This window comes from Perognathus longimembris, chromosome 11 (assembly GCF_023159225.1).
Source record: "Perognathus longimembris pacificus isolate PPM17 chromosome 11, ASM2315922v1, whole genome shotgun sequence".
NCBI lineage: Eukaryota > Metazoa > Chordata > Mammalia > Rodentia > Heteromyidae > Perognathus > Perognathus longimembris.
In genome coordinates this window covers 67,593,001-67,611,919 of record NC_063171.1, presented here as the reverse complement: position 1 = coordinate 67,611,919, position 18,919 = coordinate 67,593,001, and the positions used below count along the sequence as shown (strand labels likewise).

Genomic DNA, 18,919 nt, shown 5'->3' with positions numbered 1-18,919 from the left:
GTTGGTGTAGATTTTAAATCACAAGCTTGATTTGATGCCCTCCAATACAGATCTTAAGGAAGAGTAGGTAAAAAGAGTTGACAGTGCTTTGAAATGAGAGAAGTTACACTTTGGTAAACTGATGAGTTCTTTACGTGTGTGCTTTCACTACCAGGTAGCTTGCTCCAATTCATGCAATAAATGATTACATTTCTAAGAGTTGCCGTGGTTATCTGGGTGAGACTGCCGGCCTGCTCGGGTGGACCTTACTGCCGTAGGGCTCCTTCTGTGTCTGGACAGGGGAGCCTGCGGCGGCGGAGGCAGCTCAGATCCTGTGAGGGGCCAGGAAAGTGGCCCGCAGGGCCACAGGGGGTGCAGCGGGGAGGCTGCCGGCCACTCCCACCTTGACCCAGAGGTGGCGAGGAGGGCAGCGTCCACTTCTGTACAGCGCGGGGACTGCCGTCCACTCCCAGCTTGACCCAGAGGTGGGGAGGAGGGCAGCGTCCACTTCTGTACAGTGCGGGGACTGCCGGCCACTCCCAGCTTGACCCAGAGGTGGGGAGGAGGGCAGTGTCCACTTCTGTACAGCGCGGGGACTGCCGGCCACTCCCAGCTTGACCCAGAGGTGGGGAGGAGGGCAGCGTCCACTTCTGTACAGCGCGGGGACTGCCGGCCACTCCCAGCTTGACCCAGCCCAGGAGGAGGGCAGCGTCCACTTCTGTACAGCGCGGGGACTGCCGGCCACTCCCAGCTTGACCCAGCCCAGGAGGAGGGCAGCGTCCACTTCTCCTCCCGGGAAAGGATGGTCAAATTCCTGCGACTGGAAATGACCAGGGTAGAAGCACAAGAGGTTTGTCTGTGACAAGGAGACCCCTACAGAAACTCTCGAGTGATGTTTATAGAACTACTTTGGATAGTACCGCGGACATGTTACTATTTTACATACAATTTGAATACAAATTCTTAAAATTTATAAGACATTAAAATAATCTTCTAATAAAATCAGCCTTCAGTATATGGAATCTAAATTTCTTATCTTGTATACTTCTAAATAAATAACTTTGATCTGAAACCACTGAAAATATTACAGTTCATGATAGACAAGTCAAACAGTATCATAAGTGAAAACAACTTAAAAATCAGCCTAAACACACGCTGAACTGAAATGATAGAAAAATCAAACCTCTAAGTACGTGATTGAATGTGTGGCGTTAGGAGAGCCGAATGCATGCTCAGCAACACGCATTCAGCTTCTACAAAAAGCCCTTGAAAAATATCTCACCTTAAATAAATAAGCACAAGCGTGGAGGGCGGTACTGAGCCAGCCAGTAACAACGTCAAGTCCATTCCCCCCTTTCCCTTTCTGATCATGTTAACAGAAAAACAGGACATAATGATCACTTGCTAAAAAACTATAGTTCATGGTTTTTTAGTGTTGCCTAAGATATAAAAAGTCAAAAGCAAGGCTTCCTACATGTTAGGCCACTCTAACTTACGTAAGGAAAGGCCACCTAATGAGAAATTTAAATAAAACTTGACACTGGCCTATGTTAAGTAAGGTATGATTGAATTTCCGCTTAATGACCCCCAGTAGGGTCTAAATCAAACCATGATAGAATGCACCTCAAACTGATTCAAGATCTGCAAAACGGAATTACAGATGGTGGCTTAATTTCACCCGCTGAAGCACTGGTCAACATGCACAGTGAGAATTTTATCCTACCTATGTTTGCATTCAAGTCCTCAGACTCTCAGAACACACTAGGTGGTCACTGGGTAGAACTGGGTTCAGCACTCAGGGCTGCAGGTTGAGTCCATGGGAAACTGTCACCCGAGATTCAGGCAACTCCTTAATTTTGTCTTCAGGCCTATGGTTAATTCCTGGCACGTCAATCAAGTTAACTGCCGCAGATCTGTCAGTTTCTTGTGTTGGGCCAATATTTCTACAGTTCATCTAGTCCACAGGTCAGCCTTCTTCAAAGGTTTGTGCCTGCACCTCATAGTCAAGTTAAAAGAATAAATCTTTGTTGCTCTGGACTCAATACTTGCTTACAGTAACTGAAGCCCATGCACATGTGTACAGTATGCTGACACCCGCACTCATACACACAACCATTTTACAAATGGAGAACAAAGTCTGGAAATAATGCACAAGCAAAAATTACACAGCTTCCAAGGCTAACTAAAAGATGACACTGAAACCGTAAGGTAACCTTCTGGTGACATACAAGCTTATTGCGTGAGAAAGTGGACGTGACAGCTGCAACCGACAAACGAGCACAAAGTCCTTTAGCGTCGACGACCGACCAGGGAGCTGGGAGCAGCGTGGCCAGGGAGAGACCTCTGGCCCCTGCCGCCCGGGCCTCTCGACAGCGTGCAGCCGGCGGGCGCCGCTCCGGTCCTCGCGTGGCTACTCCACCTCCTTCTGCTCTTTCTGGCGTCCATGGGGAAAGGGGAGTATTTCAGACCTGAAATAAAAGCTCTTCACAAAGTTTTGCATTTCATGCTCACTGCCAGCAAGCCTGTCCCTGCTGACCGGTACTAGGAGAGGTAGATCCAGTGTTTAACTTCTGCCATTCCCTGAAGGAACTTAGTGTAATAGAAGTCCACGTTGTCTGCAAAGTCTGTACAGACGGGCGACTCCATGTCACCGAAAGTGCAGTACAGCGCCGTGCCGCCCATGCTCAGCAACACCGTGGCCACGCACAGCAGGAGCAGCAAGATGCAGGAGCCGCTTCCAGCTTCATCTGCAAACGAGAGGAGGGAGGATGCCTGGCTGTCACAGGGCGAATCGTGTGCGTGCGTGCGTGTACGTGCGTGCGTGTGTGTCCCTCAGCAATCAGGATAAAGGACACACAGACAGGAAGTCCAGCCTATCCGTTATTGTAGATCCACACTTGAGCAACTCCTGAGTGCTGACATGAATACCGGCTCATTTCTACCGTGAGCAGCGCAGCTCCACGAGGGAGACAAAGGGCGACTTCCTCTTCTGGGCTCCTGTGTGACTTCACTATACTCACAACGGCGCCACCCTGAGTGAGTCTATTCTATATTCAGCTACCAAATACCTCTGGGTGGCATTCAGTTACAGCTGGGAAGTGGATGCTAGCAGAGCAGTCAGTCAAGTTCCAGCCTGTGCACTCACTTGCTATTTTGCTTAACTTAGGCTGGATGTTTTTAATAATACCTGGGGCTGGGAATGTGGCCTAGTGGTAGAGTGCTTTCCTCCCATACATGAAGCCCTGGGTTCCATTCCTCAGCACCACATACGTAGAAAATGGCCAGAGGTGGCACTGTGGCTTAAGAGGCAGAGTGCTAGCCTTGAGCAAAAAGAAGCCAGGGACAGTGCTCAGGCCCTGAGTTCAATGCCCAGGACTGAAAAAAACAAAAAAATAAACAAAAGAAAAACAACAAAAAAACAAAGAAGTTAATGAACATTTATAATTAAAGAAATTAAGTATTTTGGAAGAAATCAAGCCTTTTCATGAGCAGCAGCATGATGAAGGTATGGAGGCACTTCTTGGAAGGTAATTTGGCAATATTTACTAAACTTTAAAACTAATTTCCCTGCTAAGGAGGTGGAGGATGTCCAAGACTCATGACTGAATTTTAACATACACAGAACTCCACGGTGTTGGAAGAGCCAGTCCTCGAGGGAGGCCACGCTACAGCCACCGTCCCCACCCATGTGACCCTCCTCTAGGGGAGGCCACGCCACGGCCACCGTCCCCACCCATGTGACCCTCCTGTAGGGGAGGCCACGCCATGGCCATCGCCCCCCCATGTGACCCTCCTGTAGGGGAGGCCACGCCACGGCCACCGTCCCCCCATGTGACCCTCCTCTAGGGGAGGCCACGCCATGGCCACCGTCCCCCCATGTGACCCTCCTCTAGGGGAGGCCACGCCACGGCCACCGTCCCCACCCATGTGACCCTCCTGTAGGGGAGGCCATGCCACGGCCACCGTCCCCCCATGTGACCCTCCTGTAGGGGAGGCCACGCCATGGCCACCGTCCCATGTGACCCTCCTGTAGGGGAGGCCACGCCACGGCCACCGTCCCCCCATGTGACCCTCCTCTAGGGGAGGCCACGCCACGGCCACCGTCCCCCCATGTGACCCTCCTCTAGGGGAGGCCACGCCATGGCCACCGTCTCCACCCATGTGACCCTCCTGTTAGGGATTTGCCTCCATCACCAGCAGGCTTTCCAGCCCCTGCGGGCTCAGAGGCAAATGCTGTTCTTGCCCTTTTAAAGAGCCCAAGTCCATGCCAAGTTAGTGATGGTGTGGCAGGAGGTGGCTACCGAGTGAAGGAGTTCCTCTCACGAAGCAGCCACCCCGGGCCAGGGAGCGGTCAGCACGGCAAGCTGCACGTGGAGGAGGCTGGACCAGTGCCCCACACGCTGCGGGCCCCGTCCAGCCGCGCGGCTCTTCCTACCACAGCCAGGACTCGATGGCCACAGTGCAGTTGCTTCACGCGCGCGGGAAGCGCGCCCGCAGGTTCTCGGCTGCATGTCCACTTGCCTGACGTACCTGGGCCTTGGGGACGCCTATCTGCACCCTCACCACCGCCCTGTGTGCCACAACCGGCACCCTAAGTGCAGGCCTGGAGGAGAGCCACACCGCGCAGACTGCTCGTGAGTGCGTGCGCTCTGGTGTGGATGAAGGAGGACTTTTATCTGGTCACTATAAAGACGACAGAAATAGCTAGCTCTACCCAAGGCCTAGTGTATGAAACTGTAACCTCTCTGTACATCACTTTGACAATAAATAAGAAAAAAAATAATAATGAAAAAAACCTATATGGTGTGAATCAACTGTACAATTCATGACGGGAGAGGAAATGGGGAGGAGGGAGGCGGGGGAAATGAGGGAGGAGGTAACAAGTTGGATAAGAAATGTACTCACTGCCTTAATTATGACACTGTAACCCCTATGTACATCATTTTAACAATAAAGAAAGGAACAAAAACCTAGCAAGCTCATATATAACAAGAGAAGCAGTAAAGAGAGAGACTGAAACGAGCTCTCGGTACTGAGGTCCATCTGTGGGCTGAGGAGCTGAATTTGGTTTACTTATTTATGCAAAAAGGCTTCAAAAGAATTTAAGATGGCTTCCTTTTTAAAGTGTGTCTTCCCACAAAGATAAAGCAACTCGGCTTACAGATTCTTTACAAGTCTTGTAGGCAGAGATGATGTCAAGCAGTAATTTTTTTTTTTTTTTGGCCAGTCCTGGGGCTTGGACTCAGGGCCTGAGCACTGTCCCTGGCTTCTTTTTGCTCAAGGCTAGCACTCTGCCACCTGAGCCACAGCGCCACTTCTGGCCATTTTCTATATATGTGGTGCTGGGGAATCGAACAAGGGTTTCAGGTATATGAGGCGAGTACTGTACCACTAGGCCCTATTCCCGGCCCATGCAGTAATTTGTTCTTTCGGCCAGCGCTGATGGTCGGCGCGGCTAGACCGGGGCTGAGAGGCCTACCTGGATCCAGGTGGTCGCCTACTTCCTGGAACCTCACTCTTCGCTTCGACGGTCTCGGCTGCATCTGGGCAGGATGCTCTCCTACTGAGTCATTCCTCTTCTTCAGAATAGAGACCAGCCCTTCCGCTGGAGCAACCTGGCAGGGGTCAGAAGAACCAGAAGGGGTAAAATATCAACAATATGCCTCTGTAACCGCAACAGGTGGATTTCACTCAGCGGGACTCAGGTTTCTTTTCCTAGGAGATGCATCTAATTTCTGTAGAAAAAAAATTACAATTCTCCAAATCTAACAGGGCCAAACCTTCACTTCTGTGCAGGTGAGACACCCACACAGACATCCCTGCATTCTCCTGAGCCCTGAGCTGCCTCCAGGGTCAGCCTGTGACCCAGATACTCAGGCTCAGCAGCAGGGAGGGCAGGAGCCGAGGCTCCTCTGTCAGCCATTTCTGAAATGACCACTTACTGCCTTGTGTTGGGTTTCACTTAAAACGAGGCAGAAGCTCAGCCAGCTTTCCCCATTCATCAGCAGTTCTTAAGAAATAAACACGGGAAACTTCAGATGTATGTGTGTATGCCTGGAATGCCACTTCTTTGGGAGGCAGAGATCAGGAGGATCCTAAAAAGTTAGCAAGCCTCAGTCTCAACAAACTAGCCAGGTGTGGTGGTATGATTCCAGTGACATGGGAAGCCCTAGGTAGCAAAATGCAGTCCAGGCTGGCCTCGGCGAAAGCGCAAGACCCCATCCAAAAGAATAACTAAAAGCAAAAGGAGCAGGGCTGGGGATATGGCCTAGTGGCAAGAGTGCTTGCCTCGTATACATGAGGCCCTGGGTTCAATTCCCCAGCACCACATATACAGAAAACGGCCAGAAGGGGCGCTGTGGCTCAAGTGGCAGAGTGCTAGCCTTGAGCAAAAGGAAGCCAGGGACAGTGCTCAGGCCCTGAGTCCAAGCCCCAGGACTGGCCAAAAAAAAAAAGCAAAAGGAGCAGCTGAGTTCTTATTTCACAAAAATAAGGCCTCAAGTTCAAACCTCAGTACTGCCTATGTGTGTGCATCTATGTACACACATAATCAACTTTTTTCATATTTTAAAAATTAAATTTAGTCTTATTGTCATGGTGATGTGCAGAGGGGTTGCAGTTACACATGTACAGTAGTCAGTACATTTCTTGTCAAACTTGTTACCCTCTCCCTCATTTTTCTCCCACTTTCTCTCACTCCCTCCGTTGCCCTATGAGAAAGTGACCAAGAACGTGCTAATGAATGCTCTATACTCAACATATCTTTTTTTTTGTTGTTGTTGTTGTTTTTGCCAGTCCTGGGCCTTGGACTCAGGCCTGAGCACTGTCCCTGGCTTCTTTTTGCTCAAAGCTAGCACTCTGCCACTTGAGCCACAGCGCCACTTCTGACCTTTTCTATATATGTGGTGCTGAGGAATCGAACCCAGGGATTCGTGTATATGGGGCAAGCAATTTACCACTAGGCCACATTCTCAGGCCCCTACCTCTAACTTAAAAGAGGCTGGGAATGTGGCTTGGTGGTAGAGTGCTTGCCTAGAATGCATGAAGCCCTGGGTTCGATTCCCCAGCACCACATACACAGAAAAAGCCAGAAGGGGCGCTGGGGCTCAAGTGGCAGAGTGCTAGCCTTGAGCAAAAAGAAGCCAGGGACAGTGCTCAGGCCCTCAGTCCAAGCCTCAGGACTGGCAAAAAAGAAAAAAAAAAAAAAAAAGCAAAGTTGAAATGAGGGAAAAGGTGACACTTTGTACGTATTACCTGACCTATGTAACTGTAACTCCTCTGTACATCACCTTTAAAATAAAAACAAATTAAAAAAAAAAAGGCAAAAGCAAAGCTGGTAGCTCATCACTGTAGTCCCAGCACTCGATGGGAAAAGGCAGTAGGAACTTGAGATCAAGGTCAGCCTGGGCTACAGAGCATGATCCTGCGTCTCAGAAAAATAAAAAACACAATCCCTGAGGGGCTGAAGGCGAGGGAGAGGGCAGGGGCTCGAGGGGAGCTCGAGGCGGTGCCCGGGCCGAGGTGCAGCGGGCTCCGCAGGGCTCCCCACGGAGGGGCCTTGAGAGGGGCCCGTGTGCTCTCCGCCGTGGGTGAGGGCCCAGGAGAGCACCCGGCCACACGCGGGCATCAGGTCACTGTCAGGTCACTGGACGTGGGGACTGCCCGCAAGGTCACTGTGGTCACCAGTCCCAGCCAACAACCTGACAATATGCGTGTTATGCACAAACATTACAGTGCCAGTACTTCTTTTTATAATTCAGGGCTTTTAGCGCTAATTAATTCCAGATGGCCTTCTACTGGGCTTCTCTCAGCCCAGGTCTACAGAAACCATTATCTTAAAAAATCAATAAGTCAGCAATTCTTTTGATAGGAAATGCATTATTTTAGATGGCCTTATTCTGAGAAAACTATTTTAGTGACATCAGAATGTCAAGTATAAATATGTAAAAGAATAGCCTTAAAAAGCTTGTGCATACAACAGTATAAACAATCTTACAAGCACCACGTTGACATTGACAGGGAAAGAAATCCTAAGTTTATAAGGAGCAAAGGATTAAAAATGGAAATTAAAGAATATATTGCCACTGAGATATTATCATTATCCATCTTCTCCACAAGACATATTCACCAATAGTGAATTCATCTCTGATGAGAAGGTAGTACTTCTTGTTTGCTTATTTTCAAGATGTGCTGTTGCTCTTTAAGTACATTTTGAACTCCTGGGCTCAAGTGATCTTCCTATCTCCTAATTTGCTGGAATGACAGACATATCCCACTACCGCTAGACATTATAGGAGGTTTTGGTGTTGCTGGGATAGAATTCAGGGCCTTGTGCGTGCTAAGTAAATGTTCTACCTGTGAGCTATATATCTAGTTGCTTTATCTTAGACAAACAATCTTTTTTAAGCCAGGTCTGGGGGCTGGGATGGTGTACACATAGAAACTCAGCTATAGATTGGGAGGAACACAGATTGGGAGGATCATGATTCAAGGTCAGTCAAAACTTTTTTTAAGGCAGAAAGTTAGTGAGACCTCCCATCTCAATAAACAAGTAGGGAATGGTAGTTGTGGTCATGAAATCTCAGCTACTGGGGGGCACAGGAAGGAGGGTCACCAGCTTGAAGCTGGCTTCTCAAGCAAAAATGCAAGACTCTGGTGGGCTGGGGATATGGCCTAGTGGCAAGAGTGCTTGCTTCCTATACATGAGGCCCTGGGTTCAATTCCCCAGCACCACATATACAGAAAATGGCCAGAGGGGGCACTGTGGCTCAAGTGGCAGAGTGCTAGCCTTGAGCAAAAAGAAGCCAGGGACAGTGCTCAGGCCCTGAGTCCAAGCCCCAGGACTGGCCAAAAAAAAAAAAAAAAAAGCAAGACTCTGAAAAATCACCAAAGGGCTGATGGTACAGCTCAAGTGGTAGAGTGCTTGCCTATCAAGTGCAAAGCCTTGAGTTCAAGCCCCAGTACTGTAAGGAAGATAAAACAAAAACAATAGGAGCCCCAGAATGTCACTGCTGTTCAGTAAGTATCTTTGTGGTTTGAATTTTGAGTCTGTAAATTCAGGAAACAAATACAAAATCCATCAAGTGTTAATAGAAGTGTGGATAAACAGGTGCCAACCGGCTGAGAGCCCAGGTCCTCTGGAAAGCAAAACACAACGCTCAGGCAGGGAGCTGCACCAGTGCAACAGAGGGTTGGGCCCTAGCCCAGCTTCTGCTCAGCCTCAAGGAGTCATCTTCTGTTAGGGGTGCGAATCTCACCAGATGCCTCTCCTTATTTACGAGGCAAGCTTTCTGATTTTGTTTTGTTTTTGGGTGCCAGTGTTGAGGCTTGAACTCAGGGCTTGAGAACTCTTTTCGCTCAAGGCTCACACTCTACCTCTTGAGCCACAGCACTGCTTCTGGCTTCTTCTATATATGTGGTGCTATTGAACCCGGGGCTTCAGGTATACGAGGCAAGCACTCTACCACTAGGCCATATTCCCAGCCCGCCTCTCCTTATTTACTATGACTGGCAATGGACTTGGGAGCCGTTTTCTGGTGTGTGTGTGGGGTGGGGAAGGGAGAGGAGCTTGTGGTAGTACTGACGGTTGGACCTGGTTTCACTTGAGCCATGGTTTGGGCAACTCTTTGAAAGAGAAAGGCAAAGTGTGAAAAATTACTATAGTATGGCATAGATTTGTTCTGACCTCCCTCCCCATCCCTTAATCCTTGGCTAAAAAAAAACCAAACTCCATTCTTCTTCCCCTCCTCAGAAATCTTTTGTTTCAGAAGCCCCCTGTAGTATAAGAAGGGAAGATCACTCTTTGTCATCACTTCTTCAGGCATCTTCCTAGGTGTTCCTCTTCTACCTGTGTGTGGTCCTAGCACACATGGATAGGGAACAAGGACCAAGGAAGCCAGTCGAGGACAGCGCATGACAGCCAAGGGGGCATCGCTGTTTCCTGAGAGTGGGAGGCAGAGTTCTTGGACCTGCCCCTAATCAAGAGTTCCCACTCACCACCTAGGGCAGTCAAATATCAAGAACTTAAGGAGCAACTGTGCTAGCTGGAGTGCACCTTAATTCCATGACTGAAGGGCACTATTACTGTCTGGCTGGGGTATCTCTAAAAGAGGCTGAGTGTTTTTAAAGAAAATGGGTCATTGGTTTGGGCCACACAGCAGTGCCTCCTCTACACTACTCTTTTTTTTTTTTTTTTGGCCAGTAGTGGGCCTTGGACTCAGGGCCTGAGCACTGTCCCTGGCTTCTTCCCGCTCAAGGCTAGCACTCTGCCACTTGAGCCACAGCGCCGCTTCTGGCCGTTTTCTGTATATGTGGTGCTGGGGAATCGAACCTAGGGCCTCGTGTATCCGAGGCAGGCACTCTTGCCACTAGGCTATATCCCCAGCCCCTCCTCTACACTACTCTTAAAGGTGCGTGTGTATGCACACATACACACATGGATATATATAATACATGTATATATGTATATGAGATATGTACAGTGAACATTATAGGTAGTGTACATATGTCTATAATATGTAGAGTGTATATATGACCATTGTGTCCATATTAAATGATAAAGAATTTTAATTTTTTGTATGTATGTATGTTTATTTGTGGTGCTAGAATCAAACCCAGGACCCAGCCAATGCTCAAAAAGATACAGTATCTTTTAAATCTCGAAAACTAGCTTCAAAACTAAATCTGTTTTCTAATTACTTCAATTAGCAAATTGCTTTCCTATCCAAACAAAATATCCCAAGCCCTTCCATTGAGAACACAAAGCAAGTCTGCGCTGTAATTAATGTAATTGTGATGGAGTGCTCTGTGAATAAATGCATGCTTGAAGGAAAGCCCTCTGGCGAATCTTCTCCCTCTGCAAGTACATAGCTCTTCCAGCACCACCCTTCCCCTGAAACCTCCACTGGGATCTTACAGAGAATTTGCAAAATGAAAACCCAGTTGCTAGGCACAGGTGGCTCACAACTGTAATCCTAGCTACCCAGGAGTCTGAGATCTGAGGATCTTGGTTCAAAGTCATCTGGGCAGGAAGTCCTTGAGACACTTATCTCTCATTAACCAGCAGAAAACTGGAAGTGCTGCTATAGCTCAAAGTGCCAGCTTTGGGCACAAAAGGTCAGGGACAGCACCCAAGCTTCCAGAAACAAACAAAAATCAAGTTATTTTACAAGTTTACTGGAGAAGCGATCTCTCCTTAATATGAGCAGGAAAATGTTCAGAACACACTGCTAAGAAAAATGCTTCATCATAATACCCTTTTAATACCCTTTTCAACCCAGAACCTCCAGGCTGGTAGATGTTAAAAAAGAACACATGCGTTGTTTCCAACTATTTTTTTTTTTTTTTTTTTTTTTTGGCCACCCCTGGGGCTTGGACTCAGGGCCTGAGCACTGTCCCTGGCTTCTTCCCGCTCAAGGCTAGCACTCTGCCACTTGAGCCACAGCGCGGCTTCTGGCCGTTTTCTGTATATGTGGTGCTGCGGAATCGAACCTAGGGCCTCGTGTATCCGAGGCAGGCACTCTTGCCACTAGGCTATATCCCCAGCCCCTGTTTCCAACTATTTTGACAACATTCATAAATTCATCTATGAGCACATCAAACCTACGTTAACATGCCAGTGATTTCACTACATAGGTACAAGCCAAGTCACCGCTGGCCTTCCTCACTTAAGCAGCAAGTGAGGGCTGGGGCCACGGGCCAGTGGCAGAGCGCCGGCCCGGCAGGAGTGAGGGCCTGCCCTCCATCCCCAGCACCACAAAGACCCAACCAAACCAAAGCCCAAGGGATATCCGGTGCCATGTTCCCGTTTCACAGGAAGAACTGCATCCCGTGAGCCTGTGCACTCTGTCCTGACAAGCCAGGTCCCATTCAGCCTTCACAACTCTCAGGCACCATCAGTCCCACTTCGTGGAGGAAGAAGCCACTTCAAGTCCAGCAACTGCCTGAGGGCTTGAACTCAGGGCCTTGATGCTGTCCATGAATTTTTTTGCTTGAGGTTAGTGCTTTACCACTCGAGCCACAGCTTCAGTTCTGGCCTTTTGATAGTTAAATGGAGCTAAGAGGCTCACGGATTTTCATGCCCAGGTTGGCTTCAAAAATGCAATCCTCCAATCTCAGCCTCCTGAGGTAGCTATCGTTACAGGTGTGTACCACTGTACCCAACCTAATCGTAGTTTTGAGAAAATGTATCCTCCTAGACAAGGGTTGAAAACCTCCCAGTACTTTACATCTATCATTTCATTTCCTGTGACCTGTTGGCCTCTGGGTCACAGCTTGAGAGCAGGGGCTGCACCGTGCTAACACTAATAAAAGGCCATGTGAGGAGAGGCTGATGAAGGATGGGACTTAATAAGCATCTATTGCAAATGTCCAGGAAGAGGCAGTAAAGCTGTAAACTTAAGTAATTACAATGGAAAAGAAAAGGATCTCCCTGCAGAAAACCAGGAATCACAAAGCACAGACTAAGTAGAAATGGTGAAGACAGGCTGAAAACAAAAGGCACAGAGATTCCATCCTGTACAAATTACAAATAGGCTAGGTTTCCCTTGGGAGCTTGTTAGATGGCTACGTAAATTGTAGCTCAACCATTTCCCCTAAACCCTCTTGTGATACTACATGAGGAGAATCCACTTGGGAATCCATATGGTTGGGAAGACGGCTCCCAGGCAAGGGCCACTGGGCAGAGCTACCATGCCTGCTGGCATGCCACCCTCTCCACCTGCTCCACCTCCAGAGTGTCCTGCATCTGGACCCCAAGCAGCCGGCGGGGCAGGAGACACCTTCCTCAGCAGTAGGCAGCAGGGCTGCAGACTGCAGCAGAGACCACCGCAAGTCAAAGAGAGCCTCTCTGCAAACAGACCTCCCTGCAAGTTGGGGCCGTCATTTTTCTACCTAAAACACAGCCAGATCTGTGAGGCTGTGTTTCACATGGGAAAAGTAGGCAAAGCAGTTAACTTTGCTCGTGAGGCAGAGAGGAAGGGACAGAAGTTGCTTTGCTCCAGATGAAGAGCTTTCTAAAATCCCAAGCAGCAAGGTCTCCATCAGCTTTTAGAAAGAATGCTGCAGGTTAACAGGAGCCTGTCTCCACAGGGGACCTCTGGGCTACATCCTGCGACTCTTTCCACGGTTGTTTATGTGTTTCCTTGGCTTGTTGCTGTTGCTGAGCTGGGGTCTTACCATAGGATCCCAGTTATTTTGGGAGGCTGAGGTGGGAGGACCTCTAACAAGCTTAAGATTAGCCTCTGCAGCACAGTGAGACTCCCACCTCAAAAATAACTTATCGTAAAGTTTACTCAATTTTTAATGTGTGTCACTTATGTAGAAAAAAAAACCTTTACCACTGTACATCACAATCTACATAAATGTAGGAAAAGCCTCATAAATGGGACATAGTACCCCCCCATTTTTTTTTAGACAGCACATGGACAGTCCTGAGGTTTGAACTAGGCCTAGTAACTGGTAGCTAGGTCCACTACCACCGATCCATATCCTTAGCCCCTTTTGGCTTTATTTTATTTTTTGCCAGTCCTGGGGCTTGAGCTCAAGGCCTGAGCACTGTCCCTGGCTTCATTTTGCTCAAGGCTAGCACTCTACCTCTTGAGCCACAGCACCACTTCCTGCTTTTTCTACATATGTGGTGCTGAGGAATCGAACCCAGGGCTTCATGTATATAAGGCAAGCACTTTACCACTAGGCCATATTCCCAGCCCTTTAGTTTGCTTTTCAAACAGAGTTTTCTGCTTTGGGCTGGGGCTTAGATGGACTGCAGTCCTGCTCCTCAGAGCTGAGATTACAGGAGTGAACCACTATGCCCTACCTTGATCCCCTTTTTCAAGCAGTGAATACTATACTCCTGACGATAATCTGTCACTCTTTCTAACAAGAAATAACAGCAATGATTTAGATACAAAGTTATTGCTTAGCAAAATTATTCCTGTGTTTGAAAAAAATGTTTACCAAATTAGGAAAGGTTCATGAATGCATAATTTTATACCAGTGAATTAAAACAGTGGAGCTGTTTTTGGATCTCCCTAAGAGGAATCTAGTTGTGAACTTAGTGCTTCCACAGCCTGTGGTTATTAGAAGCCCTGGAGCCAAAGCTGAAGAAGGGAGAGAGGAGGAGAGGAGGAAAGGGGTCAAGGGGAAGGAAAGCAGATTAGAAGTGGAAGCTAGCCACTTTCCATACAGTGCTAGAGCCCTAGAGGCAGAGTTACCAACAGGGAGGCGCCACGGGAGATTTGGGTGCCAAGAGGGGAGAGAGACAGGAACCCTGAGTCAGCCGCCATGTGGGTGAGCAGGCCCAGGGGCCTCTGTGCCTCCTAGGGCCATGAGAAGTCTATGTAGGTGTATTGCTTACTAAGAACCATCTTCCCAAAGGGAGCAAAGCCTCAAAACGCATCAGAAACAGTTCTAGCACAGTTAGCTAGGTATGATGGCAGTAGCCTAGAGCTTCATCCGGTTCCTCATTGTCTCCTGAAAACGTTCCTGAAAACAAGGCACATGTGTGTATTTCAATTTAAGACCTTTTCTAGACTTTTCTTTTTTGGTACTGGAGATCAAACTCATGATTTTGTATTTGCACCCTCTATTTCCAAAGCCCTCATCTCTAAACAGACTCTAATCTCAGTAAGCAACTCTGTATCACCTTGTTAAGATTAAGAAGCAAAATCACCATGTTGTGGGCTGGCTGTACAGGACAATCAAGTGGTCTTGGATAAAATATGCAGAATGGCTACTGGACCATATGGCTTACTATTCTGATTTTGTAAAAAGAAAAAAACTGGGCACTTTATAAAGAAGTAACTAACAAAGGAAACGAGCAATGTCACAGAGGTCTACTTTCATATATATTTTGTTATCTATTGTGCTGTTATTTTTGCATCCTGAAGTTGCTAGAACACAAAGGGTGTAACTGGGATTCAAAGGCCAACCTGAGAAACAAGACTGGAGTGGAGAAGAGACAGATGGCTCAGTGATTTTCACAAGGCAAGCAGGCTCAGAGCCCAGAGCCCCTTCCCAAGCCTGCGGACATGGGGGGCCCTCCGCCCCCCAGCAGTCTGGCCTGCTCTCCCCATGCAGCTGCAGGCCACGTCGGTGAGGGGCCATAGTTTCAGCATGCCTTTCAGCCTTTCTCTTTCACACCGTTTTAGGCAATTGGATTATTAAATAAAGAAAAATGGTTACCTTTTCTTGCCTTTTTCTGTTTTGGGCAACTTAATAGCTTACAGTTTCTAGTACCTTCCTCCTACAGGTAGGCTTTAAACTATTTTCTCTGTTGTGCTACACTGTTTCAGAAAGTTTAAAAAATATAATAAGGGGAAGAAACCGTGATAAATGCTACGTTTTATTCTTTAGATATATGAGAAGAAAAATAGGATTTCTCATTGTGATATGCTTAACATTGTCCTCACCATAATTCCTGGAATGACAAATAAAAGCTCAGAGTTCTGCACTGTATCTGGAGGCATGCAATTTAACTTTTTCAACATTCTAAACATTGTAGTGAGCATGTAATTTATTAAACACATACAAATAAATATCACTAGCAATGGTTAAAATCTATATTGGTAAAATATTTCCCTCGTTTGCAACAAAAGAAAGCTTACAGACACAAAGCATTGGTTTGCACATCTCTATTAGTTTTTAGAATCTCATTTTACTTTTAGTTCTATTTCCTCTCTCATTTACCTCTGCGATCTCTATCCTTTTGGCAAGATCATCCAGAGAGAGCGAGCTCTCATCGGTGGGCAGGCTCTCTGGGAGCGTGTAGGATGCCTCTTCAGGAGAAAGGTCTTGAAGGAGCTCAGAGTCGTCGTCGTCTTGGTTATCCTCATAGGAAATAGAATCCTGGGTGTCTTTTAAGCACCCCAAGAGGCTGTTCAAATAGTCTTCTGTCTCCTTATTCACTTGGTCATCCTCATCTCCCCTTTCATCTGGGGCCATGCACACTTCTGGAAGCTGTGTACTTAAGTCAGATATTTTCTTATTTTGACAAGGTGTATGCTCAGAGCCAGGCTCTGAGTCACTCTGGCTCTGTGGTGATTTTCCATCACTGTCGGCACGGTCAGATTCCCGCAATTCACTCAGTGCATTGTTCCCCAGTCGAGCCCTGGACAACGCCTCAGAAGCATCCTCAAGTGGCAGGTGGAGCTCTTGTCTGTGAGTCTGTGAATACTGGCCCTCAGAAACCAAGCCAGGAGGGGCGCGGTCGCAGCCTGGGAAGACCAGTGGCTTTATCAACAACTCACTAGGTGGCTCCTCCTCAGGGACAGCAGCAACGGCCTCCCCTCTGGCCTCTTCTGGGTGGTCCTCCGTGTGAGCGGCCTGCAAGGAGCCACGGCTTGCACCAGCCTTCCGGGGAGCCTCTGGCCCCGACGTGCTTCCCGTCTCTGGGGGCTGGGTGTGGCGCTCCAGCGAGGCTTCCTGGCTGCACAGCGGCTCCTCCCCGTGGCCCTTTTCTGTAGTCACCGGGAGGCCCTGGGCATCTGCCTGCGTGTCCATCTGATTCCAGCCAGGGCTCTCTTGGGAAGCCTTCTCATGCTGTTTTTCTTGGCTTGGTTGCAGGCCAGAGCAAGCTTCACTTCCTAAAGATGATGAAAAAGGAGCTGTTTAAAAACGCCAAAGGGTGTTTTGTATAGAAGAGAAGGTGCACACAAATAACAAGTGTAACACAGTGACACTCTAACCTTTCATGAGAAATTCTCTCCTTAGGTGGCCAGTGCATCGCAAAAGAATTAAGTAAACAGTATCAATTTAGTAAAAAGTAACAGATTATTCAAAAGTATGTTACTATGAAATAATAACAGCCTTCTTTATGAGGGAAAAGAAAGTTTTCAAAGGTTAAAAGGTTTTTACATTTCTATGAATGTATCTATTGACCTTGTGCATTTATAAAGTTAGAAAAATTATTTTCATTATAAATTATTTTCATTATAAATTTTTTTTTCTTATCAGTAATGAGGCTTGAACTCAGGGCCCAGATGCTGTCTTTGCGCTTTTTTGCTTATGGCTATTGTTCTACCCACTTTAAGCCACAGTGTCGCTTCTGGTTTTCTGATGGTTAATTGGAGGTTTATGGACTTTCCTGCCCAGGCTGGCTTTGAACCACAATCCTCAGCCTCTTGAGTAGCTAGGATTACAGACATGAGCCACTGATGCCTAACTCATTATACTTATTTTGTGTATGTGTGTCTGCTGTGGGTCTTTAACTCAGGCCTGGGCACTGTTCCTGAGATTTTTTGCTCAAGGCTAGTGTTCTACCACTTTGAGCCACAGAGCCACTTCCAGTTTTTGAGTGGTTAACTGCAGAGAAGAGTCTCATGGGGACTTTCCTGTCGGGGCTGGCTTTGTACCACAATGCTCAGACCTCAGCATCCTGAGTAGCTAGGATTATAGGCATGAGCTGGCTGGTGCCCAGCTTTACACTAATATACTTCATATTAATTTTTTATATAACCATAACATAAATTGTAAGAAAAGTACTAATAATGCTACTAAAACTAAAAAGACAAAAGCAAATGATTTCAAATTGAACATTTTTATATAACACCCTTAAGTGTATTTTCAAATTCTTACAATTTCTTTTTTTTTTTTTTTTGCCAGTCCTGGGTCTTGAACTAAGGGCCTGAGCACTGTCCCTGGCTTCTTTTTGCTCAGGGCTACCATTCTACCACTTGAGCCACAGCGCCACTTCTGGCTTTTTCCATATATGTGGTGTTGATGAATTGAACCCAGCGCTTCATGTATATGAGGCAAGCACTCTACCACTAGGCCATATTCCCAGCCCAATTCTTACAATTTCTTAAAGCAAACTATAGCAATAAAAAGAAAAAGTCTGGACAAGAAATAGAAACAGTTTGAATTTTGATACTTCTTTCTATTTTTACTTGAAAGATCAATACATACCCCCTCTTCCCCTTTAACCAGTTAAGAAATGTTCATGTAGGGGCAAGAGTGCTTGCCTTGTATACATGAAGCCCGGGGTTCAATTCCACAGCACCACATATACAGAAAATGGCCAGAAGTGGCGCTGTGGTTCAAGTGGCAGAGTGCTAGCCTTGAGCAAAGAGAAGCCAGGGACAGGCCGAGTCCAAGGCCCAGGACTGGCAAAAAAAAAAAAAAAAAAAAAATGTTCATGTATATAATAACTGTGAATTGAACTGGTTGGAGGATGGTACAGCACACTTCCCAGTGAGATCTGCTGACACCTGCTTCCTGGTGAGATCAGCTCACACCTGATTTCTAATGAGATCTGCTCACCTGCTTCCCCGTGAGATCTCCCCATACCTGCTGAGATCTGTTCACACCTGTTTGCTGGTGAGATCTGTTCCTACCCACTTCCTTGTAGGCTTTGTTCACACCCACTCCCTGGTGACCTCTGCCCTCCTGCCTGGTGAGCACAGCTCTCTTCCATAGGCATATTACTTAATTTACACATGGGGCCAAAGGTGAAGAAGGAGGATAAAGTTTGGCTTTCCATTTATTTGTACTTAAATAGGGTACAAATGACCATCAAAGCCCATACTGCACCAAAGAAAAGAACCAGCCTACTTCCTTCCCTCCCTTCTTCATGCCTTCCCCCCCCCCCCATGACCACCTCACCGCTGGAAAATGCAGGGTATTCACTCAGTAGTGTTATTCCTCCCCTATCCACTCAAAAATCACCGAGGGTCAAGAGACTGAGAAGTCACCTTCTGGGAGAGGCCTACATTCCTTCTCTTGCCACCCAACAATCGCACAGACTTTGACAGCGAGCAAACCCCTGGGCACTTCCCTCCTTGGGCGCTCATTGTCTTAGGAGGGCCATAGCCAGGTAGAAAGGGGGCAAGCCTTTCTTCCACAGGCTCTCAAAGGTCCAGTCGATGGTCATCAAAACACATGAGGGGACTGGATGGGGCACACTGTCCGGCTTCAGGACCACAGGAGGTGAGTCCATATGCCC

General features: G+C 47.5%; 1 protein-coding gene across 3 annotated transcripts in view; it reads right to left on the bottom strand.

Moving 5' to 3' along the window:
- Positions 1 to 18,919, bottom strand: part of Cnst (consortin, connexin sorting protein) — a 67,703-nt gene continuing 48,784 nt past the window's right edge. For 2 of the 3 annotated variants that reach the window (XM_048357517.1, XM_048357515.1), the window contains exons 9-11: positions 15,667 to 16,562; positions 5,459 to 5,594; positions 1 to 2,726 (exon numbers count right to left, since the gene is read on the bottom strand). In XM_048357517.1, the coding sequence (XP_048213474.1) occupies positions 2,521 to 2,726; positions 5,459 to 5,594; positions 15,667 to 16,562 (1,238 nt within the window). In that variant the 3' untranslated portion in view covers positions 1 to 2,520. Of the gene's footprint in view, positions 2,727 to 5,009; positions 5,182 to 5,388; positions 5,595 to 15,666; positions 16,563 to 18,919 lie in introns of those variants that run through there. The other variant, XM_048357516.1, reaches the window with a different exon arrangement.